We start from the raw sequence: 14,062 nt of genomic DNA, 5'->3' as shown, positions 1-14,062 counted from the left end.
AGAGCAAAATAATGTGGTAAAAGTCTCAATTCTCTATGATAATTCCCTATGACATTATTTTTACAGGTCACATCTTTATAGTTGTCTAATTAAGTACTTAAACCTGATTCCGTGACCTGACCACTAACCATTTTTCTGCTTTTCTACTGTTTCTACTCTTCTGGTGTTCTGCAAAATGCTCAGAATGGCACATATCCACAGTCCTTATTATTCCAGTCAGTAGTGGTGAACAACTACCAACAGAGCCTACAGTGATAGGTGACATCTCATACGCTCAAGTTTCAAAACTTGATCTGCTAACATATTAGTGCCAGACACAACAAGGTGCCTTTTAAGGGTTTGTAGAAGACCAGTCCAGAAGCATATGTGTTGGCTGTTCATTGTATAAGACATGTTGATATCGAGAAGCACAATGTTAATGCTCTGCTGTGACAATCAAATTAACCTAAATTATATTTTAATGGTAAACAAATAAAATGTTGAAGTTTGTGAATGCTGAGGTGACAAATGGACAGACAGTCTCATGCAGGACCTGTCTTCATGCAGCAAGTACATCAGTGGCATTAACACCAACACTAATCTGGAGACCAGCTGCTCCTACATTCTGCAGTATAAAACACTGAGCAAAGGTCACAAGTTTCAAAGAAGCAGCACCGACAATCTACGATGTTCTCATGAAGCAGGATCTCAGTAATTGAAAACTTTGGTAGTCATTTTTGGGACCAAGGATTTTATCCTGTAAAAAGTCTTGTTTGCTTAAAATGTTATTTAAAAAGCTGATTAGTTTATCTTAGTTTCAACAGATGGTGGAGAGGGTTGGGGGTGGAAAGTTGTTCTTGCTAAATAGAGACAGAAGAGATTTCTAGCACAAGGGATGATGCAAAACCAAGATGGAATTTATATACTTTTTTTCATTGTTTGTTTTGTATTTACACTATTAGAATTCGTGTAATACTATCAATATCATATGAATTTATAATAGTTCACCTAAACATTTTATTGCAAAGCTATCGAATTTTGTTTGCATGTTCAGTACATTTCGGTAATCATATTGTTGTACTTACAATTTTATTATTAAATAGCTGGGATTTTTTTTTTTGTTGTTGTTTTCTTTTTACTTTACTGCCACCTATATGGTATTGCTAAAGTACCCTAATGTCCACTAGATGGTGGTCTTCTCATGCTTTTCTCTTCCTTGGTTGATGGTGGGAAAAGAAGCATTGTAGAGCAGAGGTGGGCAATTCCAGGCCTCGATGGCCGGAGTCCTGCAGGTTTTAGATATCACCCTGGGTCAACACACCTGAATCACATGATGAGTTCATTACCAGGCCTCTGGAGAACTTCAAGACATGTTGAGGAGGTAATTTAGCCATTTAAATCAGCTGTGTTGGATCAAGGACACATCTAAAACCATCACTTCTTGTTCAAGAGTGATGGGAGAAGGGCGCAGGAGATTGACAGATTGGTGCTGCAGCCGCAGTGATGCGGATGCTGAACTGGTCCGTCGTGATGAAGAGAGAGCTGAGTGTAAAAGCAACACTCTCAATTTACTGGTCGATCATCCCCCAACTATCACCTATGATCACGAGCTGTGGGTAGGGACCCAAAGAACGAGATTGCGGATACAAGCTGCAGAAATGAGCTTCCTCTGAAGGGTGGCTGGCCTCTCCCTTAGAGATCGGGCGAGGAGCTCGTCCATCTGGGAGGGGCTCAGAGTAGAGCCGCTGCTCCTCCACATCAAAAGCAACCTGTTGAGGTGTTTCGGGCACAGGATACGTCCTGGGCACCTGAGTGAGGTGTTCCAGGTATGTCCCAAATGATGGTAGGCCCCAGGGCAGACCTAGGGCAGGCCCAGGACTCGCTGGAGTGGTTATGTCTCACGGCTGCCCTGGGAACCCCTTAGTGTTCCCCCGTACAAGCTGGAGGATGGAGGTTGATGGCTGGTGAGAGGAAGGTCTGGGCTTCTCTGCTTAGGCTGCTGCCCCCACCACCCGGCCCCAGATAACCGGAAAAAGATGGATGGATGGGTTTTAAATCTCTGCATAACACAGAATCTTATACTTGGGGTTGTTAATGACATCCTCCTGGCTACAGATGTAGGAGATCATGTGGTCTTCGTTCTCAGGGACTTAACAGCTGCTTTTGACATGGTGTATAACAATATTTTACTATCTCACTTGGAACACTGTGTAGGCATTTGTAGTACTGTTCTGCAGTGGTTTAGGTCTAAGAAAACTTTTTGTGTCAGTCTTCTTGGATTTCAGATCCTCCTCAGCTCTAGTCTTGTGTGGCGTACCACAGGGATCAATACTTGGACCTCTGCTTTTCCCCCTATATCGCGTGCCCCTCGGCTCTATTTTTAGGAGGCACAAAACTGCTTTCTATTTATATGCAAATGAGATGCAGGTTTATATGCCTCTAAAAGAGAAAAATTACTACTCTATTTAAGTGCTAAATGACTGTCTTTGAGGAAGTGAAAACTTGGTTGACTCTTAATTTTTTAAAATTTTAATGAAAATAAGACAGAGGTTCTGTCTATTCGGCCAGGTGTCACTGGTGGGTTATTTTCACGTGGACACTGGCCCTCTAGCACAGTATGGAACGGCCACTGTCACCATTTGGGTTTCAAAATGGATAGTGATTTTTGGTTTGACAGTCAAGTGAGAGCAGTAGTGAAATCCAGGTTTTTCAGCATAGGTAACTGGCCAAAATTTAACCCATCTTGTTAAAAAATGGTCTCAGAACAGTAATCCATCCTTTTATTACAACTCGGCTGGATTACTGTAACTTGTTATACCTTGGTATTAGCCAGTCATCCTTGTCACATCTTCTGCTGGTCCAAAATGCTGCTTCAAGACTTTTAACTGGTACACAGAGAAGGAAATGTGTTACTCCTGTTTTATCCTCACTAATAAACTGATCTGCAAAGGCCAGTTATGTTATGGGAACAGAGCTGGACTCCCTTAGGGTGGTGCATATGGCCACCTATGTGTACAAACATGGAAATTAGAGCATCAAGGGAAGCAGGTAATTCTTTAGCTGCTAATTCTCCTTAGTTCATTATTTAAAAAGTACAGAAAAACACCTCAGAGGCCCTTTTCCTCCCAACCTGTCTCTTCAGCCAGAATCCAAAAGTTGAGTGATTAATCCTCAACACTCCTCTTACATTGCTTTAAAGAAAATAGCCTGTGAGTCGCTGAGTATGGATTAGAGCCTTTATCAAACACATTCCAGAATTTGTTTAAGAATTCTTCATGAGACATGGATGTTTGGGTCCTCTTCCTCGCAGTAGTGCCATCAAGAAAACTAAGGCACACTGGGAAACAGGCCACGTCCTGACAATGCACCAAACCTGGTACACACACACACACACACACACACACACACACACACACACACACACACACACACACACACACAGACTGGGAAAGGAGGAAGTGGAGGATAGGGAGCAACAACAGTGCAAAAAAAAAAATGGCAGCTCACACTTTGAGGACCGACGGACCGTGACAAAATTATGCATAAACTACGTGATTTTGCATCTTTCATCTCTTTGTGTATGAGAACCTCCTGCCTTTCATGTATTACTGTTTAGGTTCAAAGTTTGATTGTATAAAGGCATGCAGTGACTTGAAAAAATGACTCCCCTCAAATGTCTTAAACCAAAAGCAACAAGCCTGTTTGGAAATTGTGAAGAGTAGAAAGTCCAGATATTGGTGTGAAAATGTAAGGATTAAAAGGAAAAAGGAAAAATAATCAAGTAAAACACAGATATTTAAAAATTCTACTACAACACATTAATCAAGGGTATGTACTTTGTTACTCTCCACCTCTGATCATGACTGAGTAAATGAACATGGTCATAGAGATGCTCTGACCATCTGTTGCTCTAAAGTGTTCTCTTCTTCACATTAAAACATTTCTTAAAATCTAAAATCTGGTCATTTAAGGAAATTCTCAAAACAAAACCCCTCCATGAATTAATCCTAACTGTTGGCAATATGTTGCATTTATTAAAGACTTTCTTTATGAAGATGGCTTTGTGAGTATTGAGTAACGTTGGAGGAGGGGACAACAAAACAATACTCAGGCATTTCTGCCCTGATATCACCCCAGGGACCCAAAAGAATTGGGTGCAGAGACAAAGAGATCATTCACAGCTTATCAGATGGAGATTTTCTGAGTTTTACAACACCAAGAGAGGAGGCAGTCATCCACCAACAGGTCTTAATTTGAAGCACATTCAGTAAAGAAGGGGAAGGTATGTAATCTGTTCAAGAAAATTGCTATTATAGCTTCTTTAAACTGTTTTACCTCATCAAACGATAAATAGCAGATACTAGACAAGGAATCAGTATTTCCATAGTTGCTAATAGTGTGAAGTTTTGCTTGGTAGTTAGTGGCCATTAAAAAGCAAAACAGTGGAAAATCGTTAGTTGCCCTTAACCGAGACTGTGAGAAGTTGTGACTGTTTTATCTAGTGCTGCCTGGCAGTGAGCTACTGTCCTTTGCCGTTGCCCCAGTGTGAAAAGACAAAAAGACTCATCATTCAATAACAGTTAAAAATGTCTATATCATATGTAGGTACTGGGTTGTCACAAGTTTTGGGCAACTCATTTGACAATTTGCCAGATTGACAATGTTAGGCTAAGATATTACTGAACATATGATTTTGCCTCAAGCTTCCAGCAATGCTAACATCACACAGCATGACAACAGAGATGAAAGAAACATTTTTGCAACTACTTATTTAAAATATTCACAAGAAAGAAACTTATTTATTGCAAGTACACTCCATTTGGACAAAATTTGCCAAGCCTCACTCTCTTTAATATCATTGCTCTGCAGGTTAAGCATTTACATTTTGTTGTTTACAAAGATTATAGGATATATTTCCCAGGGAACTTTCTCAGTAAAAATCGGAAGTAACAGGTATATGATTTAGCACTGAAGTATACTAAAATGTGTTTTAAAGTAAGTTCATTAGTGTGTATTTTATTCAGTGACATGTATCACTTTTAAATCAGGTTTCTCTATTTCAGGGCTCCATTATTTATCATATAGTTATTTTATTCTCAAAGTGGTTGTATTGGGGGCTGATAATCAAACAAGTCCTCAGCAAGGAACAAGTGCCTTTTAATGAACAAAGCACATAAACTTACATCACTGAATGCAGCAGGAAATTACATGTATGTTTATCAGTTTGCAATCGTGACTTTTGCTGGACAACATTTTCTTCTTTTTTACGGCACCAGTCTCTAGTGGTGCAGTTTGATATCTAACATTACAGGACAAAACAATAGTATTTTGACTTAAATCTTGAAATTTCGACTTTATTTTCAAAATGACCCAAATTATTATTTTTTCTTAAAGTGGCTCTTATTCTGCTTTGTAGTACAGTGGATGATAACGAGCCAAACAAGGTAAACACACAAACAACACCTAAGACAAGATATGATTCTCTCCTCCGCATGACATTGTCATTAGTCACATGATTTTTTTGTCACAGCAATGCATTATCTGCATTATCAGAAAAGGACTTTTGCTTGCTTGCTTGCTAACATTTCAGGTAGTGATGGGTCAAACATTACATGCATTGATATGGTGTTTCGCTTTTTGTGCTTACTGCGTGCCCCAGTGCAGTATTGGTGTGTCTTTTCTTCAATTTTTAGTTGATAAGATTAAAGATCAATGCCTAAATTTCCCCAAAACCCCCTTCTTGTTCTGCTGGTGAGCCCCCCCTTCTCCCTCTTGGTCTATTTTGATAGGAGTTTTAGTGTGTCTGCAAATAAGATTATGTCTGAATGAATGGTGCTGGAGTTCCTACAGGCTCGGTGCTGGGAGTTATTCTGTTTTTAATATACATTCTTCCTTTAGGCCAGATAATACAGCAGTTTCTTGATGTTTCTTATCATCTTTTGGCTGATGATATTCAGCCATATTGCCTCTGAAGATTACCAACTCTCCGCTTTGATTGACTGCTTAAAAAACATTAAGCAATGGTTGAACAACACCTACTTACAGCTAAAGCTAGACAAAACTGAAACCTTGATTATTGCACCGGACAGTTCAATGCCTGACATTAAACAGCAACCGGGTGATTTAGGTCTCTTGCAGAAGCGTAGTCTCAGTAATTTAGTTGTTATTTGTGGGAGCGAAACTTAAAACGGATAGTAAGAATCTGCTTTTTAAATTTATTTTATTTTTCTCCAAAACTCTGCAGCGAGACTACTGACTCGCTCAAACAGAGGAACTCATATAACTTCTGCTTTAAAGTTGCTACACTGGCTCCCAATCAGATCTAGATTTCATTTTAAAATTTTACATGGACATTACATGGACAGGCTCCTCACTATATTGCTGATTTGATTCATATATATATATATATATATATATATATATATATATATATATATATATATATATATATATATATATATATATATATACATACACACACACACACCTCTTTTTGTACACTGAGGTCATTAATTCATAGACCTTCAAAAAGCAGCTAAAGACATTTTATTTCATAAAGCTTTTAATTAGACGAGGGCTTTTATGATGCATTTATGATTGTGTTGTGTTTCGTTACCTCTCGTGTGAAGCACTTTGTCACAGCTGTCTGTGAAATGTTGCTATATAAATACACTTTATTTACTTTACTTCTACTATCAAAGCACAGGGCTAACTTCAGAATGCAGATATGCTCAACATTATGATTTAAACCTTTAAATAATGCTTTGAAAACCAATATTGGTGGGTGTATTAAACACATTAGGGTAATAATGCTAATGTTTTTAAAAAAAAGATCTTTAGTGAGGTCATTAGTAGAGTTGAATATGTTAATATTTAAAGCTATAAACCCAGAATGAGTTCTGAGATGAGGCCAGTGGGAACGTGATTAGTTAATAACAAAGACAAATAATGAAGTGAACAACCTGTTGATGAAACTTAATGAAATGAGAGATCACCTAAGTGATAACCAGTGACTAAATCACGTTTCAAAGCAGTTTGTTTCCCTAAAAATGAAAAAATATACAAAGTAAACTTGGATCCATTTTGTGCCTAATCAAGTTTTGACCAAAATTGAATACCAAATATCCAGGAGTTATAGTTAGTTTATAGCTGTTTAGATGTTTTGATCTAGATCAAAAGGGTGGATCAACCAACTGTTAATCATGACACATGACAACAACAGTTTACTTCCTGTTCCAGTCTGGACCAGATGAATTCAGTTGCTTCTCACTCACAGTTCCATTGCATTCATCTGTGATGAAACATAAAATTGAATCTCATGTGGATGTTTATACTCAGATCTTGTATTTGGGGGGTCTTTCTTGTGGTCTGAATTCACCATGTTTCCAGGGGTTCCTGCTTTCAGTGGTTTGGAGACCAGCCCGAGCGCCTTCACCACACTCTGCTTGTCTTGGATCAGCATCACCAGAAAAAAACATTCAGTCTGCAGGATATTGAAGCTGGTGCAAAACACACTGCCTAAAGAAATGCATTTTAATCTGAGTGGGAGGAAACCTTCTGATAATCTTTCAACAACTTATTTGTGACTGTAACTGCCTTCTTCTCTACCACATGCTTCTGCAGTTCTCAACTTACTGATCCAAAACTACTGAAATCATACACTTCTTGTGCCATTAAAATCATTGGTGAACAATCCAGGGCTTTCTTAGATGAATGTAAAGCAGAAATGATCAGAGAAGCCTCAGCCCACCAGTGGTTTCCTGCTCCCCTGCTCTGGTTACAGTCCTGAAAAAAGAATGATGGGAGATTTTCCATGCGTTCTTGGAGACAACCTCAGTACCCATGTTTCCTAAGAGACTGGCCACAATGTCTTTCCCCTAACTCTGGAAAAACTGAAATATGATTACTTGCTTGTGAGGGGTTCAAAGAGCAATTAGTGGATGATGGTGTAACATAAAAAGCTGTAGAGAACAGTGATTGAAGAAAATAACAGTCTTAGTTTGAAAAAGGCTAAACAAGAGTTTGCCTGTCCTACTGCATGTGTGCATGACTATATATACAATGGGGTTTCTACTGTAGATTTAAAGCAAACATACTTTGTAGAATTTAGTAAGTAAGTGTCTCATTCTGACACTACTGAAAAGATTATGAAAAGGCAAATATCAGACAACCTATTTTCAAGCTTTGTCATATTTGTACGATATTTACTTAAAGGCATTATATAGTTTTTAAACTGTTAAGTTAAATATGAGTTCCTGTTACATTTTTGAGTTCATGAAACCTAGTTTTGATTCACTTTTACTATTTTGCAGTTTAAATAAGCACTATTTAAATGTTTAATTTCACTGCAATCATTTCTGTTAAAACATTCTTATGCTTTGACTGAAGTCTATGCGTTTTACCATCAACATGTATAAATATTTAATTTGGTTGGCTAGTGGGAAAGCATCAATGTAAGCATTTGCAGTATCAAAACTTCTAAATGTTAACTAAAATAATATGCATGTTGTGTTTTGAGTTTGTTGAGTTATATTTATTTTTAAACCCTTTGGATTGTGCTTCATTTTCCTTTATGTAGCAAATCTATGATACGATGGGTGAGGAGAGTTGCTGGGTTGATGACCATCATTGTGTTAGCAGAGACCACAATGGGTTGAACTACTTAATGCAAAAAGGAGGACTTGCAAAGTGTACTTCGAGGTCTTTATAATGAAATTTCTAATACAATTTTTTTTTTTAAATATAAAACATTTTAAAGATCAGTGTTTAATACTTTAAAAAGTCGTTTTTAAATGACCATAATCCTATAGAAGAGTGAATGAATAATAAGGCACATCAACTGAACATATTTCAATTCTTCTTGTAAGTACTCTAATTTATTTCATTATTAATTTACTCAGTGGCAATCTCTTTCATTCACAAGAAGCATGCAGCAAATTGCCTTCCAATACCAGCATAAATGGTGATGTCACAGTTGGCATGCATACAGCCATTGGAGTGACTATAAATCAAGCTTGTTGCTAGTTTTACCTCTAGAATATGCGACTGTCCCCTGCACCATGACTCACAGGTATGTCTGCATTTTGGGGTTAGTGTGTTTGAGCCATGCAGTAGTAAATAACAGTTAAGTTTTTAGGTATTTAAGTTAATTTATGAAAAGATGATATCCACATTTAGAAGTTGTTCACTGCCTCCAGAAGCACTAACAACTTTCTACTAAATTTAACTATGTTTTAAATTCATGACAAAATATTACTGTGGCTTTTCTGATTTCTTTCTGCAATTTTTTTTAAAGGACACTTTGCTAATTCACCACAGACTTTCCTCAAACTATTTCATATTGGTGGTTTTAATGTTTAAAAAGTGTGTGGTTTTACCAGCCCCTCTCTCTCTCGTGATTTGCACCAATATTCACTCCATTGCTCTTTGCAGAACAAGGTAGCTTTGTTTCTTGCATTATTGGGGAATTTAGAGCATTCACTTCAGTGCTCATCACTTATGTGCTTCATGATTGTTCCTGCTCATTGAAGCTCATAATGCATTTATTTTCCCTCTGAAAATGTAATATCTGCTCTCTCTCTCTGTGCAGGACTACTAATTGTTCTTTGAGGAATCAAGAGCCATGGTGCTAATGGCACTCCATCTCCTGCTGCTGGTCTTATGGGTTTGCATAGTTGATGGTGACCAGACCAAACCAACCCAACCACCTCTGATACCTCATAAGCCTTTCGTTGTAGTCTGGAATGCTCCCACTGAGTCATGTCGGCTTCGATTCAAGGTGGACTTGGACCTTAGCATTTTTGATATTGTAGCAAACCTCAATGAAACTCTAAGTGGACCAAATGTCACCATCTTCTACCACAGCCGTCTGGGATACTACCCATACTACTCGAACTCTGGGATCTCAATAAATGGTGGCCTGCCGCAGAACCAAAGCATCTCCAAACATCTTGGAAAAGCCCGGGCTGACATTGACAAGTTGATCCCCCACAAAGATTTCCGAGGCTTAGGCGTCATTGACTGGGAGAACTGGAGGCCTCAGTGGGTCAGAAACTGGGGCTCTAAAGACATCTACCGCAAAAGGTCCAGGGAACAGATCCGAAAACTTCACCCAAATTGGCCAGAGAGCAAAGTTGAAAAGGAAGCGAAGGAAGGCTTTGAGAGAGCTGGACAAGCTTTCATGAATCTGACCTTGGCACTGGCTCAAGGTCGCAGACCAGGTGGGCTGTGGGGGTTTTATCTGTTTCCAGACTGCTACAACTATGGCTACAAACAACATCCACAACATTACACTGGGGAATGTCCAAATGTTGAACATGTTCGCAATGACCATCTGATATGGCTCTGGAAGGAGAGCACAGCCCTCTATCCATCCATCTACCTAGACTATGAGCTAAAGTCCTCCTCTAACACAGTCAAGTTTGTCCATTATCGAGTCAAGGAAGCTATGAGGATTGCATCCATTGCACGTGCGGATTTCACATTGCCTGTGTTTGTCTACTCCCGACCATTCTATGCCTACACCTTTGTAGTTCTGTCAGAGGTAGGCCTTAAGCTCTTTAATTACACCTTCATGGTGTGTGTGCCAACTGGACACATTTAAAAAGCAAAAAAGTGTCTATTGGCCTAATAATTAAGCTGTATACAACATACTGCAATGTTTTGCAATGTTTGGGGGACCATTTTTCCTTATGATCCACTTCACAATTATCCCTGCTTTGCTTTGCTCTTTTGATGTTAACATATCCTAGTATTTACCACAAAGATGGTTGTAGACAAGAGAAAATTAATAGATTGTGCAATGGTGGATATAAAGAATTCCTGGATCTCTTTAAAGGCATCATAAATTGAAGTGTTAACAGTGTTTACTGGCAAAATATACACCTGTCCTTTTCTTTAAGAGTGACCTGATTCATACTATTGGGGAAAGCGCTGCCTTGGGAGCATCAGGTGTCGTCCTTTGGGGATCCTCAGAGTATGCTCAATCACAGGTAACTGCTAGACATACAGACAAAAATAGAAACACAGATTTAAAAAAATTTGAGGAGCTGTGTAAAATGTAAATAAAAGAAAAAGAAAAATTATCATAAGAAAAATATTTGCTCATTTTGAATTTGATGGCTGCCATCAGGTAGTTCTGGGGGCTGGGAGGTGGCCTGGGGCAGGGATGAAGCAATTCAGGGGGCTGACTGTTTGGCCCACGACAAGGATGAAATAGTTCATCGGCCACCGGATCAGTCAGGAGGTGAGCAGAGGAGACAAAGTTCGGTGGCCGGGTCAAGAGGTCAGGGGAGAAGACAGGCCACTTCAGGAGGCTGACCAGGGGGGCAGTGCCAGAGATGGAGTTCAGGAGGGTTGGCTGGACTTATGGTGCCAACAGAGGCCCTGTGTGTCCATTACTGAAGGCTGACAATGGTAATGAAGGCGACCATCAGAAGGACGACTTTATGAAAACCCTCTAGAGGCCACCGTCAGCAGAGGGATAGAAGAGTTAAGGTGGATTGGCTGGGATTGATGATGGTAATGAGGATGCCTTTCAAAAATGTAGGTTAAAGCTCTATAATGCAAAGAAGAAGCCATGTGTGAACATAACCAGCAACTGGTCTCTAGAGATCCCCAAAAATCACAGACTTTTATTTAAAGGAGAGATACCACACAGTGGTAAACATGTCTCTGTCCCAACCTTTGAGACATTTTGCTGCCACCATTTTCAAAATGAGCTAAAGTCTTGATGTGCAAAAGCAGCACCAAATAAAACAATACAAAAGAACTTCCTTCTAAAATAAGTTAATTGCTAAAATAAAACTAATTGTGCTGCACTACAGTGGCCTAACATATAAAAGACACGAGAAGCACTGCAAGGAATATATTTAAAAAGCAAACACCACATGTCAAAGCTCAAATGCATGACAATTTACATTGCAACCCAAAGGGGGGAAAAAACATAAGAAAAGTCTGCAGTGCCCACCACCACTCAAAATCACTGTGGTACATGCAAAAAACACGGAAAAATAATCACACTAATTTCTGTGCAGTTCCTTTACTGTCTGAAAACACAGAAACAAAGACCTTACACTAGTCTCCAATGTGATGCCTTGATGTTAGCTATATTGAAACTACAAGACGATGGACTGCCAAACATGCCAGAGTGTGTTCTAACCCTGTTGTTTTATGGAGGTCTTATAAACAAAAACACCCTGTGAAAATATCCCTTCATAATAAAGGCTGGTATTTTAAAGAAGGCCCATTTGGGCCCAGATTTACTAATGTCTGCAGTAGCCAAAAGACTTCTTTAGATGTTAACATAACGAGGCTCAGTGTCAGTTTTGTGACTGAAAGTTATGAAGAGTAATTTTGTGGCTGGCCTTATGGTATATGTATTTGCAAGAGTCTCACTTTCAGGAGGAGAATATTTTAACCAGTCACGTTATCAGAAGCAGTGACTAATCAGCACTTTGCACAGATGGCTCAATGCTCCTATTGCACTGCCAAAACTTTGGCACTGTCCTAAAACTCTTCACTCTGTCCTCATGCGCATTTAGAGGTGAGCCCCATAATAATGCCGTTTTCATAAGACAGAGGGGAAATGATTTGAAATGAGCTTCTTTCGGTTTCACTCTGTTTCTGGCTGCATGTTTGTCTATAAATTACAGTGGTAAACATAATAAAATACTCCATTTTACTATGTAATGCTTCAAGGTCATAGGTCAAAGGTCAGGGTTATTCAAATTAATCAAATGCTTTAGTTTTCATTGGATCACCTCCAAACTTTAAAGCAGTATATTAGTCATTGGAGGGAATAATTTATTAGTGCTTTTCTAGTCCTCAGCCTTTATATTTTATGACAGTTCAGCACAAGAAAATGTCTTTAAAGTAGGGAATAAAAAAGCTAATGGTGTTGACAATGCTGTTGAAAATTAAATACAATATATTATTCTAATAAACGTCTTATACGTTTGACTTAGAATTTCTCCTTCCTCCCCTAGAGAAACTGCCTAACGGTGAAGAAGTACATCAATGGTCCTCTGGGACATTATGTCATCAATGTCACATCAGCAGCTAAGCTGTGCAGCAAAGCATTGTGCAAAAAGAACGGTAGATGCATCCGTAAGAGCCTGGACTCAGACACTTACCTACACCTGAACCCACGCTTCTTCCACATCCACCACAACTCAGCTCCCAGCGGCCCTCGCTTTCACATCAGTGGCCACCTAAACAACCACGACATCCTGGACATGAAGCAAAAGTTTACCTGCCAGTGCTACCAGGGCTGGACAGGTGTTTACTGTGAGGTACCTCAGACTATGCCACCTCTTCCTCTTCCTCCCCCACTCCAACCCACTGTGCCGGTACTTCGCCCTCAGGGGATCAATCTGCTGGGAGACATCCTGCTCCTCCTGTCACTCCATTTCTTCTGTCTATGTGTCATCATATTCCTGGGACTTTGTTTGATTATCAAGTCTCTCATATTGTAGACACAAAGATTTTATTTAGGACCAGAGAGTTGCTGTAAAGTCTTTGCCACAGTTCATGCCAAATTTAGATTCCCATAATGTTCCCACTAAACAATATTTTTGAGTTTTTGTTTTTTGGTCTTTGTTTTGAGCTTTACCCGACTGTTGGCTGCTGACCAGCATTCATTTCAATTCAGTTTGATTTATATAATCCCAAACCACAAAAATGTTGCCTCAAGGTGCTCTTACTTTCCATTTGAAGGGAAAATGATGACAATCTGGGAGGAGAGAAATATAAAAATTCTGTAATCCATATAGGCTTTTCTAAGTTCAGTGGATTGGGCTTAAACTTTTTCTGTATGATGAATTTAAGTTGCTGGTTTTCAGGAACTTTATTGTCACTAACTCCATATTTTGAAGTTCTTGCAACAAAATAAAGTTTCTCTCTTGAATAATATGTTCTAGATTCTTTTCATCCCCTTTACATGCCATGATGCAAAAGTCAGTAGGTTCTAATTTTTGGACAAATATCTGGATTGTTCCAAATGGGAGCTACACGGGATAAGTGAAGACTTATTATTTATTTTTACTTATTTATCTTATTTATCAAAAATTTCCACAGGCTGTCA

The 14,062-nt window shown here is 38.9% G+C and overlaps 1 protein-coding gene across 1 annotated transcript; it reads left to right on the top strand.

The window, feature by feature from the left end:
* The first annotated feature begins 9,571 nt into the window (after positions 1 to 9,571).
* On the top strand, positions 9,572 to 13,970 carry hyal6 (hyaluronoglucosaminidase 6). Its single transcript, XM_040024911.1, has 3 exons — positions 9,572 to 10,522; positions 10,881 to 10,970; positions 12,966 to 13,970. Exons 1-3 carry the CDS (start codon positions 9,602 to 9,604, stop codon positions 13,452 to 13,454), a joined length of 1,500 nt encoding a protein of 499 aa, XP_039880845.1. The 5' UTR covers positions 9,572 to 9,601; the 3' UTR covers positions 13,455 to 13,970.
* The last annotated feature ends 92 nt before the right edge of the window (positions 13,971 to 14,062 follow it).

The sequence above is a fragment of the Simochromis diagramma genome, unplaced genomic scaffold (genome assembly GCF_900408965.1).
Source record: "Simochromis diagramma unplaced genomic scaffold, fSimDia1.1 OVJJ01000293.1, whole genome shotgun sequence".
Taxonomy (NCBI): Eukaryota; Metazoa; Chordata; class Actinopteri; order Cichliformes; family Cichlidae; genus Simochromis; species Simochromis diagramma.
Note: the sequence above shows the minus strand (reverse complement) of the source record. Positions and strands in the feature narration are given on the sequence as shown.